At 40.7% G+C, this 17,962-nt stretch overlaps 1 protein-coding gene across 4 annotated transcripts in view; it reads right to left on the reverse strand.

Annotated features, from left to right (window-relative positions):
- Positions 1-17,962, reverse strand: part of tns2a (tensin 2a) — a 57,245-nt gene that overhangs the window by 38,264 nt on the left and 1,019 nt on the right. The window contains exon 1 of one of the 4 annotated variants that reach the window (XM_062391513.1): positions 10,922-11,049. The exons of the other annotated variants lie outside the window; for them this stretch is intronic. Within the exon in view, the coding sequence (XP_062247497.1) occupies positions 10,922-10,930 (9 nt within the window). The 5' untranslated portion in view covers positions 10,931-11,049. Of the gene's footprint in view, positions 1-10,921; positions 11,050-17,962 lie in introns of those variants that run through there. 4 annotated transcript variants of the gene reach the window in all.

Consider the following 17,962-nt stretch of genomic DNA (forward strand, 5'->3'; position numbering starts at 1 on the left):
AAGTCGGACCGGGTGGGTGGCGCGGGGGCTGCCGGTGGGCTTAGATATCTATTATGTAATATGGTGCGGTCAGGAGATGGACGTCCCACCACTAGAACTGTGGAGTCATTACTTTTGCAAGTTGTATATTTTTTTTATGTTAAGATCTCCCTTATTTTGGTTCCACTCAGTATAACTTGGAATATTCTTGCTTATACTTTTCTCACAGCAAAGTCCACACAGGCTTCATTAACTTTCATGTTATCTTGTTCTATCTTGATCCTGTTTTGATGAATCCTCCTCCTTCCTTATTCCAAGTACACCCTTTTCTGAACCCCAAACATAACAAATGCTCCTTGTCTCATGACCAGTTTTACTAGTTCATGTATCCCTTGCTCATTAGCCCTGCTCTGTCATTAGTGTCACCTGACGGAGCATGTCAGATATGGACTTTTGACACTGTCACAAATGCACACCGACCTTGCTTCACCTACTCCTTCTTGAATGTGTATTTGAGGATTCAGTCTTTATGCCCTCATTCTCCTCAATGAACTTGTGCAATAGCCTGGTTAAGAATGTATGTGTGTGTATACACATATGGCCCACGATGAGTTTAAAAAAAGCAACCAGCTACTGTCAGCTCAACCACAGTGGTAATGTGGGCTGAGAGATAAACACACAGAGGATAGGTTGGCAGCATTCCTCCTGTTCCAGACACAATCAAGACCACTATAGGGTCCAACCACAGGCAATCATGGTCAGACGGTGACTCTGCTAATGAATGCTGTAGAAGCTAGGACTCATATCCGACACCAATAAAAAGCTGAAAGCTATAAAGCTCAGGTTCATGTGAGGGAACTAGAGGGAGAATCGCAGATGACTGTATTTCAAGCCACTTAAAATGACTGTTACAGCAATGACCATGAACCCCAGCATCTCCTTTTCCTATGTGGCCATGGACGTTTTGGCTCTCATCTCAAAGTCCTTTCATTTCCCGTCACCTTGGTTATCGGATAAATTAATGCTGAAACAAATTACTATTTTACAAATAAATAAATAAGAGGTGTGCCACTTTTCTTTGTCACTAGAAATGCAAATATGTCATATGATTTTTTTTTCAAAAAGGTTGCAGGTTCTATCTATACAGCTACATCCACAGATAGCATGATGTATTTATATACAGTGTCTAAAAGGTAAATGCTTGGAATGAGCTGATTGCTTGGTCTGTGGTGAGGCTGGTTGCAGTTTTCTTTATGAAACTTTAATAGTGACTTGCAGTAACTGTAAAGACCAACTGCAGGAATGTTCTAAGCAGCTCATAGAACCCTGAACTAGAGAATCAGCTGTTGCCATTGTCTTGAACATGACCATTGTTGTGAATGCGCTGTTGTCGTGATTGACAAGGTCACCTGCGTTGCTGAGTCTCAGCCACCGCTGCTACAGAGCACTGGTCACCTGCTTACTCAAATCTTATCAATATTGAAAGCATCACTTGTCCAAAACACACCAGAGTAGACACTGTGGTTCCCTGAGCCCATAACAACACACATGTCAAGTGTGACGCGAGATGAACAGTTCAGTTGGAGTAAGGATGGATGTACTTATACATTCACATCAGCTCAAGCACTGTAAAGCATTAAACATTACTATATGCAGTTATGGAAAGAAAATACAAGTTCTATCAATTCAAAATCCTGAAGTCAAGGCTTGTAAGTACTTCATAACTGCAAAGACCAAGTCCTGTATTTCGGTGAAATTACTCCAAACGGTAGCAACATGTATTCACAGCTTCATTAAGGATAAAGCTATGTGCAAAATGAGGAACCGAATCCACAGAAAACACCAACTCAACTCAACTCAACTTGGGAGTCCGGCAGAAGAAACCACAGAGGAGGAGGTTTACAACTTTGAGGCGGATTAAAACAGAGGAAGCAGAAAACAGCTGGTGGAGTCTCAGTGCATGAGCACTAAAACCAACCTGTGATGCTGAGCCCGATTCCCAGGATAGTAATTACTGTCACTGCTGTAATGGACAAAAAACATTTTCCTGTGCTAAAACGTGTTATTCGGTTTTGAGCACACTGAGCTAATAAAGAAACACTTCTGCTGCCTGACTCAAAAACTGAAAAAACGTGCGACATATTCACAACTGCACCGGCTGACCCCATTCAGTCCATCTGCCATCACTGACAAACATTGATGGACAACCTTCACATAAATACAGTACGTATGAAAACAGGAGTAACGAAGCCACAGCAAAAAAATGTGAAGCCTGCCATGTTGTGTCACCAACATTAGTGACACAAGCTGCAAACAGCTACCTGAGACCTCAGGAAGAAGAACTCCTGTGCAGATGTGTATCCCTTCAGACAGTTTCCCTCTTCCCGTGCCGGTGTCCCGCTGTTTGCCAAAACAGACCCCACCTCCACTACGCCTGCTGTACGCACAAGAAGCCCTTTTTATAATATTTCTAGCCTTCTGGCAGAAAAAGGAAGCAGAAGGTTCTGGAGTCAAAGAGATGCTTTCTAACCAGAGATCCCTCCCCCTCTTCAGTGCACATCTGCCCACCGTCACAGAACAGTAGCTGGATTGAGGCAGGGAGGGGTTGGACGCAGGCACAAGCGATGCACACAGTTTGAGATTTATACATTCAAATGTAAAAATAAATGAGAGCCATTCGAACACACACACACACACACATAAAAATCCCTGGAAGCGCCTCCTTGTTTCTTTCTAAATATAGCCTTGATATTTAGACAATGATAGGCATTGTGTGGGAGTGGTTCATACTGACTGGACATTGACCTCAGCTTCAGCTGCAGATGGTCAGTGAGGGCCCTAAATCAAACTACCCTTGAGGGGGAGAGTGACTTTGTCATTAGAAAACTATATTACTCTGTCCCTTTTTCTTCAGCTCTTTGGATAATTATTTTACAGGCCAAACACAACCACTTTACAGTGTGGCGGCTCTACACAGTCAAAAGTGGCAGGTGTTTTATATTAGGCTGTGATAAACTGGCAGAAATTCTTTTTTGACATGGTAATTTAAGTTATTGATATTTAATCATACTGACTTGTTTTGTCTCTGTAATTTATTTTACTTTATTTATTTATTTCATATTGCTTGAATCTATCTAATAATTACAGATGTCCCTGTCTGTCTGTCTCTTTGTTGAACACATCTCAAGAACCGGATATCTTATCAGTTTCCCATTTGGCATGTCTTTAAAAAAAGGGCTCAGAAAAGTGCTTTAATGTGATTTGGACCTGTGATATGTTCAATAATAAACTTTGAATAAACAAGTGAACAGCGGTCTGTAGCTGCAACGTCTGGGACACATTCTTCTTCCCTGTCATACCTATAGTACATGGCGACAGCTGTAACAGAGGGGGTAGAGAGGTCGTCCTCTTACCAGAATGTCGGCGATTCAATCCCAGTCCCAAAGTGTCCTTTGGCAAGACACTGAACCCTACATTGCCCCTCGTAGAAAGGGGGAATGGCCATGTGTGATTGGGGGAATGGTAATAATTTGTACTGTAAAGCACTTTGAGTTGTCATCAACACTAGAAAAGCACTATATAAATACAGACCTTTTACATTACCCACAATGCAACTTGAATCATTCGACTGTACAGATTTAGGTGTAATATGCTAGTCTATTCCCACTCGAAACTTTTTATTTAATTTACAAATGGGTATTGAAAGGGAAAAGCTGCTCTTCTCCACAATCAAAGATGATAGTCTTGTCTAGCTGACAAGCTAGTTAGCTCAGTCGCTAATCAATTCACAGTGATTATTCAAATGAAAAACACTTATAACACTCTAAAACTTCAGTAGTTTAACATCACATAAAACAAAGAGAAGCAGCAAAGTCTCATTACCAATTGTGCACAATAATAGTTGTTGATTTTGTGTTGCCTGAAATAGTTTCAAGCTGTGTGATGAAATGAACTGTGACGCAGGTCAAACTGCATCTGCTGTGCAAATGGTGCCAATGCAAAGCAGGTTTTCTCACTGACTATCACACACTAGTCTTTTGCAAAGAGGGGGAAAATTCTAAGGCCCTTGAAAGGAATTTATAGAATCCGACCTTCAGTTTCAGTTGGAACGACCTGACTCTCCTTCTGGTTGGAGGGAAGTTCCATGTCCCTCAGACATGGACAACGACCTAAACATTTTAAATTTTGCAACAGCTGTTAATTACACAGATGTTCAGTGGTGTATTTGTCACTTCTTGTGTACTTAAATCCCACCCTCCATTGAGAGTTTCTCCCATGGTCTGGTATCTGGGTTCCTGCATCATTTTTCTGGCATCAAGGCCAACATGTGTGTTTGTTAATAAATGTGAGTTCACGTGTATGACCGAAGGGTGGGACAGGCAGTGGAGGGAACAGAGACTGCCTGTCCCTGAGGTGAAGTCAGCCAGTGCCATGTTTCCTTTCCCGTGGACTTCTGTCACAAAAACACAAACACAAACGCGCGCACACACACACACACACGCGCACACACACACACAAACAAACACATACACCCCCTGCTCAATTTCACATATTTACTGGCAAAATGCAGCATCTGTTTTGCCCAATAATGTCACCCATTCATAATGCTACAGTAAGGGAATGACATCATCCAGGGGTGATGATTAAGCAATGGTTAAACGTGTTACTTTGGACCACATCTGATCTGACTGCAGCCTCAGACACAAGTCTACCAAACCTGTCTCTGCGTCTGCTGGAGTAGAAGTAGTTCTTTCCAGGCAAGAGTGAATAGCTGCTACTGTAGATCTGCACTCGGTGAAACTGCATCTGGAACAAGGGAATGTGAGCCGGCCTCTGTTTCAGCCTCTTGGCTTGGCAGCAAACAGGGGGTCTCCCAAGTAAACAAACCATCATGTGTGTGGACCATCAAACTTCTCAGTTACACCCAATAATTACAAATATGGAATACCTGCTGTACACTGAGCACACCCAACCACTGTATTGTACTTCTGTGTGTCGCCAATGGAGCAGCTGACTTTAGTGCCTGGCTCAAAGGCAGCAGTGTTATTTTTTTGTGGGAGGAGGAAGAGGTTCATTAATAAAATGAGCTTCCTGCCCAGGTTTTCCCAGAAAATGTGATATTTTTACAACAAGCTACCTATACATTCTGAAGGGAAATGTCGGCCGGCCAACACTTATCTGCATTACATATAGTTCACATAGGGAGGAAAACTGCTAGTGAACACACTGTTATCAGTAAAGGGAAGGTTGGAAGAGGTTGGACAATGTTATCTTGTTGTTAATCCGTAGCTGTTTCCCTCATGCTGCGAAGGGGAGAATATGAACTCTGACAAGCCGGGATCATGATGGAGCCAACGCTAATTTGTTGCTGTATGAACAACACGGACGTCATTAATCACTGTCTCTGCGCACACACAAACACACACTCGCGCAAACACTCACCTATGGAGGCCCACGAAACCAGGCATGTGTGTGACCACGCACTTTTAGTCATCTTAACATGCCCTTAAGGATATCAGTGTCGTGTCTCCATAACCTCAGAGGATATAACTTTTACCTACATTGATTTCCTCTTGACTAACTAACTTTATCCATAGTTACTATTTGCATTACCCTAACCATAACCCTAACCTAAACCTGACCTAACTATCAAGTCTTCACCAGCCAAGTTCTGGGGGGGATTAGTGTTACGGGGACTTGATTGTTGTCCCCATAAGGAAGACAAGTCGTCATGAGTGTGACTGTGTAAACAGATTTAGGTCCCCACAACTTGAGTTAAAGCTGGATCACACACACAAACCTTATTCCTAACTTTAACCATGACCAATTCATGACTAACCCTCACCTTAACCGAACCACAATCAACATCTGAACTCTGACTTTAACCAGGAGCATAAAAATAATGTATTGTCTGAGCTTTGGTCCCTATGAGGTTCACTGGTCCTGACAAGATCAGTGTCTAAGCAAAAAACGTGAAAACTCACATTACACACAGACACACACACATGCGCCTGTCATCACAATCTGACAAGGGAGGAAGCTACAAATTATCCATTCTTCTTAAACAAGCAAATACACCTTAATTCACTGCATCAGATAGAAAACGTCAGGTCTCCATCAGACAGAATGGTCCATTAGTTAGTGACGTGTATAAGAAAGAAGGCATGAGAGAGTCGAAGGCAGCTGATCCAGATAACTCCAGCTCATGCCCCTGACATTGAATAGAAATACACATAGAGATATTTTGTAGGAGAAATATAGACAAAACTGTGCACTGACGACTGAATCCTGCTCATCACCGGTAAGTGGTGTGTGTGTGTGTGTGTGTGTGTGTGTGTGTGTGTGTGTGTGTGTGTTTGTGTATCTGCTTCTCCTCTGTGCATCATATGACCCCGTTCAGAACATCGTATGTCAGTTAAATGAAAACACATCGAGCAACTTGTTGAACAGCAACAAGTCATCGCAGGTATGTGCGTATTTTCCTCGTGGCTGCGCGCCCACAGTGCACAGTACAGTACAGTACAGTACAGTAGTCTACAGTACAGGGACACTACAGTAGTGAACTGCGGTCAAGTGAGCAGACGTTCGTCTTTTCGTGGTCAAGTGAGCAGACGTTCGTCTTTTCCTGATTTCAAGTGCGCCCGTATTACAGAGTGTACGGTAGTCCATGATACGGAGCGAGCCAATCTTTTATGCTACTGTAAAATCCCTTTATTCCATAATTTCTGACAAAGGCTGACACAGTTGTGCTCAGGACCATCCAGACTGTACACTCATTCAGTATCAAGCATATTTACTGTATCATTTTGGAGAAATTCAGCCTTAAAGTTCATTATTTTGAATTGAAAAAAGCATTATGTGCAAAATGTACCCTTCCGTAAAATCCCTTTATTCCATAATTTCTGACAAAGGCTGATACAGGTGTCCTCAGGACCATCCAGACTGTTCACTTACTCAGTATCAAGCATATGTACTGTATCATTCTGGAGCAATTCAGCCTCAAAGTTTAATATTTTGAAGTGAAAAAGGCATAGTTCCTTTTTTTTTGTTGAAATAAGCATTATGTTCAATATTTACCCTTCTGTAAAATCCCTTTATTCCATAATTTCTGACAAAGGCTGATACAGGTGTCCTCAGGACCATCCTGACTGTTCACTTACTCAGTATCAAGCATATTTACTGTATCATTCTGGAGCAATTCAGCCTCAAAGTTTATTATTTTGAAGTGAAAAAGGCAAAGTTCCTTTTTTTTGTTGAAAAAAGCATTATGTTCAATATTTACCCTTCTGTAAAATCCCTTTATTCCATAATTTCTGACAAAGGCTGATACAGTTGTGCTCAGGACCATCCAAACTGTACACTCACTCAGTATCAAGCATATTTACTGTATCCTTCTGTAGAAATTCAGCCTCAAAGTTCATTACTGTATGTATATATTTGTATTCTATTTTATTCTATTTAGTTATATATTGTTGTTTTTATATTGTTGTTTTAAGTTAAAGTGCACCAATGACACCAAGGCAATTTCCTGTTTGTGCAAATATACTTGGCAAATAAAATAATTCTGATTCTGATTCTGATTCTGATTATTTTGAATTGAAAAAGGCAGCCTCAAAGTTCATTTATTTTGAATTGAAAAAGGCAAAGTTCCTTTTTTTTTGTTGAAAAAAGCATTATGTTCAATACTTACCCTTCTGTAAAATCCCTTTATTCCATAATTTCTGAGACAGGCTGCTACAGTTGTCCTCAGGACCATCCTGACTGTACACTCACTCAGTATCAAGCATATTTACTGTATCATTTTGGAGAAATTCAGCCTTAAAGTTCATTATTTAGAATTGAAAAAAGCATTATGTTCAATATTTACCCTTCTGTAAAATCCCTTTTTTCCATAATTTCTGAGAGAGGCTGCTACAGTTGTCCTCAGGACCATCCAGACTGTTCACTCACTCAGTATCAAGCATATTTACTGTATCATTTTGGAGAAATTCAGCCTCAAAGTTCATTTATTTTGAATTGAAAAAGGCAAAGTTCCTTTTTTTTTGTTGAAAAAAGCATTATGTTCAATACTTACCCTTCTGTAAAATCCCTTTATTCCATAATTTCTGAGACAGGCTGGTACAGTTGTCCTCAGGACCATCCTGACTGTACACTCACTCAGTATCAAGCATATTTACTGTATCATTTTGGAGAAATTCAGCCTTAAAGTTCATTATTTAGAATTGAAAAAAGCATTATGTTCAATACTTACCCTTCTGTAAAATCCCTTTATTCCATTAGTCTATAAATTTCTAAGTTTAGCCTATAAACTTAGAAATTCAGAAAATAACTAAATTCCCTTATAATAACCACAGTGTAATAGTTATAAACTAGCGGGGTCCGCCTGTCACAAATAGTAAAAAAAAAGGATAGGATGGCGCTATTTAGCTAGTAATACTGTCAACATCCCATGTCACTTGAGCCCAAGTAGCCATAAGAAATATTTGCAAGGGCAACTTACCCTCGTGTGGGCGCCATTCCTCCACCTCGTTGGAAGAGCAATTCAGGTGTTATAATACCGCCCATGCGCTTATTCAGTGTAAAGTTACCTACTGTAATATAAAATAAAAAAGTAATTTAATTAATTAATTAATTAAATTTAAATTAAAAACAAAATTAAATATAGTGTAACGGACTGGGTTTTATGTTTATATGTGGGTTTTATGTTTATATGGGGGTTTGACGTTATTCAGTAAAACACTGTGTTTAAGGAGTGTTCTGAGATCCTGACTGTCACTGAAGGGGTCGGGGGGGGGGACATGTGATTGTTTAGACGAATAGGATGGGGCTGTTTGGGGAAGACAGGAGAAATTGAAAGGAGTAGTGCACATGTCCGTGTAAATGTTAATAAAAGTTGTTAAACGAAGGAGAAGTTCCCTGTCCTCTGTAAACGAGGACTCTACAATATAAAAATGAATAAATACATAAATATTAAATCAATAAATCAATAAATAAAGGGTATACTACTCATTTTTTCACTTTATTTATTGGTTTTCACAATTGAAAATGAAACATCATACATACAGAAGTATATAAACAATTATTTTCTCCCACCTCCATCCCCTTGCAAACCTTGCTGATGTTCAAGGACAGAGAGAGCACACGGAAATTAGCAAGGGAAATGGAAATTTTTATTTACTCCAAAATGAACGAAAGAAATACACACAATATTGCATTTAAGTTACATATGGGTGAATGGAGTGAGGATTAGCCAAAGTGTAGCAACCTTTGTCAGAAATTATGGATCAAAGAGATTTAACAGAAGGATACATTTTGCACATAATGCCTTTTTCAATTCTAAATAATGAACTTTAAGGCTGAATTTCTCCAAAATGATACAGTAAATATGCTTGATACTGAGTGAGTGAACAGTCTGGATGGTCCGGAGGACAACTGTAGCAGCCTGTCTCAGAAATTATGGAATAAAGGGATTTTACAGAAGGGTAAGTATTGAACATAATGCTTTTTTCAATTCTAAATAATGAACTTTAAGGCTGAATTTCTCCAAAATGATACAGTAAATATGCTTGATACTGAGTGAGTGTACAGTCAGGATAGTCCTGAGGACAACTGTAGCAGCCTGTCTCAGAAATTATGGAATAAAGGGATTTTACAGAAGGGTAAGTATTGAACATAATGCTTTTTTCAACAAAAAAAAAGGAACTTTGCCTTTTTCAATTCAAAATAAATGAACTTTGAGGCTGAATTTCTCCAAAATGATACAGTAAATATGCTTGATACTGAGTGAGTGAACAGTCTGGATGGTCCTGAGGACAACTGTAGCAGCCTCTCTCAGAAATTATGGAAAAAAGGGATTTTACAGAAGGGTAAATATTGAACATAATGCTTTTTTCAATTCTAAATAATGAACTTTAAGGCTGAATTTCTCCAAAATGATACAGTAAATATGCTTGATACTGAGTGAGTGTACAGTCAGGATAGTCCTGAGGACAACTGTAGCAGCCTGTCTCAGAAATTATGGAATAAAGGGATTTTACAGAAGGGTAAGTATTGAACATAATGCTTTTTTCAACAAAAAAAAAAGGAACTTTGCCTTTTTCAATTCAAAATAAATGAACTTTGAGGCTGAATTTCTCCAAAATGATACGGTAAATATGCTTGATACTGAGTGAGTGAACAGTCTGGATGGTCCTGAGGACACCTGTATCAGCCTTTGTCAGAAATTATGGAATAAAGGGATTTTACGGAAGGGTACATTTTGCACATAATGCTTTTTTCAATTCAAAATAATGAACTTTAAGGCTGAATTTCTCCAAAATGATACAGTAAATATGCTTGATACTGAATGAGTGTACAGTCTGGATGGTCCTGAGCACAACTGTGTCAGCCTTTGTCAGAAATTATGGAATAAAGGGATTTTACAGTAGCATAAAAGATTGGCTCGCTCCGTATCATGGACTACCGTACACTGTGTAATACGGGCGCACTTGAAATCAGGAAAAGACGAACGTCTGCTCACTTGACAACGAAAAGACGAACGTCTGCTCACTTGACCGCAGTTGAAGTGAAGTGAAGTTAGTGCGTAAAGCGTGATCCCCGCAGGGAAAGTGTGTCTACACACATCCACATCCACCACAATTAAGGGGCTTCTATAACTGCAAATATTCCGCCTGTACCTACTGTAGTGTTGAGGCTTTAACAAACTGGACACTTCATGCGGGACAAACACTTAAAGTAATTTCAAAGTATGACGCCTTTAGGATATATACAAATAATCAGCCATCGCCAAAGTGCGCAATTACGCAGCTAAAGCGCGCAGGGAAATCCAGCATCACATCCATCCAGGCTCCAAATCCTGGACTACATGGAAGAAGTGAATCTAACGCTTACACAATCAGAGCCTCTCAACTTGTCTCTCCCCTCACTCAATAGTCCCTCTTACCTTGCTCATTTTCCCGCTGATCCTGTCCCCGGCTTCAGAAGCTGCCCCTCATTCCCACACAGGGCATCACTAACATGGTTTTTGACTATGAGACTATGAGATAATTTGTTTTCTTTACCCAGGTCCTCCTCCCTCCTCCTGGCTGGGGCCGCGGGGCGGGGCCACACGCAGCTCAGGACCATGTATATGGAGTACTATTACCGCAGCCTCTTGCCACTATTGGTGGGTTTCTGGAGGGGAGCGTGAGGGTGCTCGATCCGGATTGGCTTAATTAATCGCTGTAATTTCCCCACAGAAACCCGGTGCTCAATGCAGAATGTGCTTTTCATGAATTTTAAACTAAAACTGTTATGCTACTTAACTTTAAATTCCAACATTAAAAATCCTTATCATTACAGTCACTCATAAATCGTTTATGAGTCCAGTTATAGATCAGTTTTAACAGTAAGAACAATCCATATCCACTTTATATTCCTCTTTTGTTAGGTAGTGATTGTGAACAAGATGGCACATTTCAAGGGATGTATCCTAACAAATACTCTTGAATATAAACATTCATTTTAACTGACTTTATACCGAGTGTTATAACAACGATAGTAAGGACTGTGTGAATATAATTATATTAAAGCTTGATCTCTTTATTGCTTTTTTTGCGTTATTATTCATGCGAGTTTGTGTTAGTACTTTTAACATTTCTAGAGACCAGATGTTTCAAACACTGTCCATTATTGTATCTTCTTCTCTTTAATGCACTTTTGAAGGCAACTCTGAGTGATCAGATGTTCAAGGGTCGGTTAATGTATGTCCTGTGCCATCTGGAAGCAACAAATATACCAAAGATCCACATTTCACTATTCATTCATTAATGTGTGTATTGTATTTGTTTCGTTATCATACTTTTAATACAAGACAATGTTCCCTTTACCCCCCAAATAAACCTGACCTAGCCTACCTCACAATCGTTCACATCTTCCCTCCTCGTCTAAGCCTGTGGTTCATCTACACATGGTTCGAAATCACTGTTGTTAAGTCCCTGGTCAGTGCCCCTATCCACTCACTCTACACCTCCAACAAACACAAACACAGATGTGGCCTGATTAACATCTGCATAGACACTGTTGCTCAGTGTGACTTTGGTGTGGATGCAGCAGCACCTAGTGGTAAGGAGAGAAATGTGCCAGGTAATTGCCAAAGTTCTTCAGCTTTACATGCATCACTTTTTCTGTTTTTCACACAACTTTTATGCAACTAATCAGTTTCAGCGTATGTGATGAAGAGCATATAACGCATAATTGAATTTTGTCTAATCGTAAAGAAAAAAGAAACCAGACTGCCGCCTGAGCTGATCCTCTGTAATCAAACCAAGCCAAGAGTTTTGTCTTCTCTTCTGATGGTTGTGATTATACTCTAAATAGGCCCATATAGGTGAATTCCTTTTGAGTTTGAGCCCGTCTTAAATGGTTAGCCCATGAGATCCCCCAGCTCACTGCTAATGCACACAGCATTATTTCTGTCTGCTGCCTCGGCCTCTTAGTCACTTCCATATGTGTTAAATTGACATTGAGGTACGAAGGCTGCGCAGCATATCCCCACCAATCAGTGTAGAACGTGACTGTGATATATGACGTATGCCGTAATCCTGCCAAACAACATGTGCAGTAATGTGGTCTATTGCTTTTGCTCACAACATAAGAATTTCCTGCTCATGGTGCAGGGGAAAAAAAGAGGCGAAATAGTCTTGAGGTGTTTTACGGAGTATATTCTACTCGCTTTCTTTTGGATTGTGAAAAGGTGAAGAGAAAAATAGGAGGAGGAGGGGAGATGGATGAAAAACTGGGGAGCAGAGTTGCAAGGTGGAAAAAAAGGTAATAGGAGAGGTGGGGAGGTCACGTGTGAGACTAAGAAAATACTGAGGGACCATGAGAGACAGGAAGCTGGTGCTTGGGATTGGAATGAGGGGTTGAGTCGCGAGTAAAGTGGGGGATGGTCATGTTGGGAGAAGGATGGGGATGAGGAAAAAGCTGGATGCAAAGTTGGGGTGGGTGAAAAGAAGAGATGGGAAACCAGAGGAGTAGTTTTTAAGGCGTTTGCAACTTGATACCTTTTCTCCAACACCCAACAACCAGAGTTTGCACCTTGATGCAAGCTGGATGAAATATTACGGGAGGGGAGCCAGGTGTTTTTTTGTCCAGACTGTCTAGAGCAGAATTTAAAGTCTCTCGAAGAGGCTCGGATCTTTGGAGGTAAATGAGAAAGAAGCGGACAGAATGGCAGAGCGGGCCAAGAGGAAATTAGGGGAGGAGGAGGAGGAGAAGGAGGCTGGAAAAGGGGGCTGTGTGGCTTGATGGAGGATTGTGTAAGACAGCGCTAAGCCAACGGCTGATAAGGTGCAGCTGTTGAAGGAGCGAGTGGGAAAAGAAACACAGAGGACACAAATGAGCACGTGTTCACACTTATTGTGGCCATGAGTTCAATCAAATCCTCTCTCTCCGCCGCTTAGTCCCAAAGACGCTTTCTCAAGACCTGGAGGAGTGTAAAGCTTGACTTCTTGCGTGTGAGAAAATAAAGAATCGAATCATGCGAGTGGTTTGCTTCGAGATGTTTCTTTTGAGGGCGGTGCAGGGATTTGTCGCAGGGGTTTTGGAGACTTACCGCGGGAGGAAATGGTTTATGTCTTTCCCTTTGCCCTCGATCAGCTTTCATCTGCGTGCCCGCTACACACAACAACAAGCATTCCTCAAATCCTGCTCAGAATTTGGGACAGATCATTGTTTTCATGCCGCAGGAATCAAGTCTACGACAGCCACCTCCTGAGCCTCTGGGCTTTACACAGGAATTCACCTTTTTCCTAAAACGCAGGACTGAAGAACTTCTATTTTATTCTGTTCTATTCTGGATGTTTGGGGGGTCTATATTTAACCCTAACTGGTCAGTGTTCCTTCCTGCGTTGGGTGTGTATCTGTAGTGAATGCCTGTGGTTCAAGGCCTCAGTATTGGTCATGGCCAATCTAAACTCTGTTGTTCATGGGAAATTTCTGAGAAGCGAGACCAATACATGTAAAACCACTTGTCACAACACCAAGACTCTATATATCTCTGGGGTCAACAACACAAACAAGAAAAGAAGCCGAATTTTGTTTTTAATCCTCGTAGGCGGTCAACAGTAGATTGAAAAAGAAAAATGACATTTCATTTTTTTCAGATAGACGACAAACAAACTAACAAATGACGCCCTTCAGTGTTTGGATATCACTCCACCACAGTGTGGCAGCTATGAACACTTTTGCCTTCTGATTTGGTCAGACATCATAGTTTTTTAACATTCCCCTTTAGTTGAAGAGGCGCATGTGAAGTTCTAGACCAGATTTAACATCCAATAGATATTTGAAAAATTTAGATTATTCAATTTGAGTATTTTTTTGGGGGGACTTTTTAAGACCTTGAAAAGACCCTGACAGGATAACCTGCTGGTGGTGCAACCTGCACAGCTGCCGAGCTTAGAGGCCTGCAGCGTGTGGTGAAGGGGCCACCAGCGCATTATTGGGATGGAGCCCCTGACCCTGGACACAACACTGGCCGACTGTAGATCACGGCTGGCAGCATCTTCAGGGTCAACACACACCGAAGACACTCCCTGTTCAAATCACTGCCATCCGGTTCAGGATGTCAAGATCCACCACCCACAGACAGAGGAACAATTTCAATCCTAGAGCCGCGAACTCCATCAGCCCTCTCCCTACCCTAACACACCAAAGACTTAAATACACCTTCAGAGACTGTGGAGTGCACATAACTCACGAATTAAGGACTGACACTGGAAAAGGTGTCAGTCCTACTGCTATTATTGTTGTTTTTATACTTATATAAAAACAACAATATATATATGTATATTTTTATAAATATACTGTATATCTTGGATGGAGAGAGAGGCCTTTTACAGTTTCATTGCAGCTGAGTATAAAGGCCTCTGCGTTGAATTTGAAGAAACCAAAGTCATATGGCGTCAGTCCTCCGGGCTTGATAGATATCTCTACAGAATTGTATGGTAATCTTTTCAATAGTTGAATAGCTGAGGTATCTCAGCCGGATCCAAAGTTGTGGATGGACTCACTACAGCTGCCTGCTGTAGAGCTCATGCAGCCATTCCTTGGCAATAGCTTTAGAGAGAATATTTGTCACACTAAAATTCTGCCAAGTGATTTCATTAATGGCGCTCCCATAGTAAAACACGTGGCTGTGCATGTTTGGGAATAAAATGTATGCTTTCTGGGAAATCTGCCAGGGTATTGAAACATTATGTTTATATAATATATTATATATGTATAATATATATATAATATTTATATGTATTATAAGGACCTGGCAGTTTCAATGCTTGTATCTGAGGATCGCCTACTCTGATGTGTCCCACGTGAATTGCTTTCAACATGACTCTCGCTGACTGTTTATTTCAAAACTACATTTTTTTATTGATTCTCGGCTAATCTCCATCAACAACTGTCTGGGAGGCACTGGACAGAGACTAGAATATGACAGAGTAAAGTGTGTTTTGAGCAAACACAGCACATTTTTGCCGATTTAAGATGAATGAGAGTTTGAGGCCAAGAAGAGAAGGTTATGTACTGTCAAAGGATGAGCTGTGAAATACTTACAAAACGCCAATGCTCACCACATTATCGATGGCACAACGTTAAAACAGAATTCAGTACTGCATGAGGGAATTGTTTCACGCAAACTTGCAAAGAAGTTGCAGAAACCGTTAATGAAATGATCAGTTTTCTTGTCACGGTTAATTAAACGATTAAATGATTAAATGGAATTAAACATCCTTGTCTCACGTTACTTATATAACACAAGCAAATTATGTAATCTCACTGTGAGCAGCATGTGGAACATAATTTCTTTGCCAAGTTTTTCCAGTAAGTCCTTGGCATGAGTCTGATCAGGAATGTGCATGTGGAAGGTTCCTGTCGGACGTAAAGACATTAAAACCTAATCATATTCTCACTGATAGTGTAACATCTGACCTGTCACATCTGTGATGGTCTGCAGCTCCATGAAATGCAAAAATAACAAGAAAATAAAGAACAACCATAAAAGAGATGAGAGAACATCATGCTCTTGGATAATCAGTGGGATCCAGCGGGTTCCCACACCCATGTACTGGGGTCAGTCACTACAAGATGACGTAGACCAGAGGGCTCAACATTCCCACGCTGCACAGCATGTGATATGAGCCACTGGGACTTTAGTGCAACTAAGAATGCATGCACACACACACACGCACATACACAAGTGCACACACAGATTCACATTTAGACTGCTGTGTGTAAACAAATCTGACAGTTTATAACATCTGGATAACAAAGGCACAAAGTCTTGAGATTGTATGTAATCCAATGTGATGTAGAGTGGTGGACAGAGGACAATGTTCTCAGCGTTCTCCTGACGGCTCATAAAACTTTAGCTGCGCTCCAGCCAGGAATCCTGCGCCTGTTTATGCTATGATGCTGAGGCCATCATAACAACACCACTGTATCTGCACAGATGCGGCCTCAGCTCAGAGGAGACGCCATAGGCATCATCTTTCAACAAGCAACCTAACACACACACACACACACACACACACACACACACACACAATATAAGGACTTCGTACTCCTACCTTTTTAAATATTGCCACCTGCATTACCAGTTATTTTGCAGATACAGGTGTGTCATATGCTAGCAACAGCTAATAAAGCTTTGATCTGCTTGCCTCAGATAGGGATGCAGAGCAGCAAACACAGATCAAGGGATTTAACATCCCCCGATGTCACTCTCTGAATCTGGCATCTGGAAAAGCTGCCACTGACAAAACGAGGCTGGCTGTAGAGAGAAAGGTTGAGGATAAGCTACAGTGCGTTAAATGTTGAAAAAGACGAAGCTCTTCCTCATTGAAAGAAGCACAAGGGAGGGAGAAGCAACATGTATCTTCATAATCCCAATGTTTTATTTTTGTTTACTTTGTGAAAATACATTGAACTGGAGTCTACATTTAAGTGTGCGTGCATGTGTGTGTGAGTGCGTGCCTGTGTGTGTGGTCTAAATCACTCATGGTTGTAGGGATTTAGATCTGTTTACAGTTGCGTCATGGAGACTTACACTCCTTATGGGGACAAAAAGCAAGTCTCCCATATCGTTAATATTCAACATAAGGTGAATACATGTTGTGTTAATAAGTAAAGTTTATGTTTAGATTTATGTTTATGTTAGGGTCTGGCTTTAGGTTTAGTTTCAGTTCTAGATCGAAGTTTGGATTTTGGTCTAAACATATGGTGCCTACGAGTCAAAAACTGTAACTCCTCTCTTTTAGCTAGTTATACTGTAAGAGAGGACACTCTGCTCAAAGCAGTGATCTACATTATGCATGGTGCTAAAGTAAGTGCAGAGGAAATCTCCCTCACTTGTTCATTGTTCTCTTGAGTAAAATAATCCCACTATGTCAAGTAATCCTGTCCACTCGATGAAGAGGTCTAACAAGTTCAGGCCACTGCAGATCCAAGGTCAGTCTGACTAAATATCATATGGTGTAGTTGTTGTTGTAGATTTACAATCCGTCATCAGTGTAGTTAGCACACACTAGCTCAGAGGCATAACTCAGCTTGTCAACACTCTCAGCACTATAGAGTGTTGCGGTCACGTCCAGTTCAACAGAGCATTGTTTGATAGTCATATGTAAAACAATATGAATGACTTTGTGAATACTTGTATTTAACAGCTAAATCTGATCCAACTGACCAAGCTTGTATGACATGTGGGGACGGGTGAAGCTCCAAAAACAGACTAACATATAATTTTAAAGACAAATGTTTCTTGCACAGCAATTACAAAATAGCCATTATACATTACTAATTAGAAGACCGACATATACTGTATAATGTATCTCTGATTACTTAACAAAAACACTTGTAAACTCTCTCCATCACTCTCTCCTCCTGTGGCAGATGTCCAGCACCAGGTTTACAAACACAGAGCCCCCCCCGCAGAGGCCCCAAGGTG

Source organism: Platichthys flesus, chromosome 7 (assembly GCF_949316205.1).
Source record: "Platichthys flesus chromosome 7, fPlaFle2.1, whole genome shotgun sequence".
Classification (NCBI taxonomy): Eukaryota; Metazoa; Chordata; class Actinopteri; order Pleuronectiformes; family Pleuronectidae; genus Platichthys; species Platichthys flesus.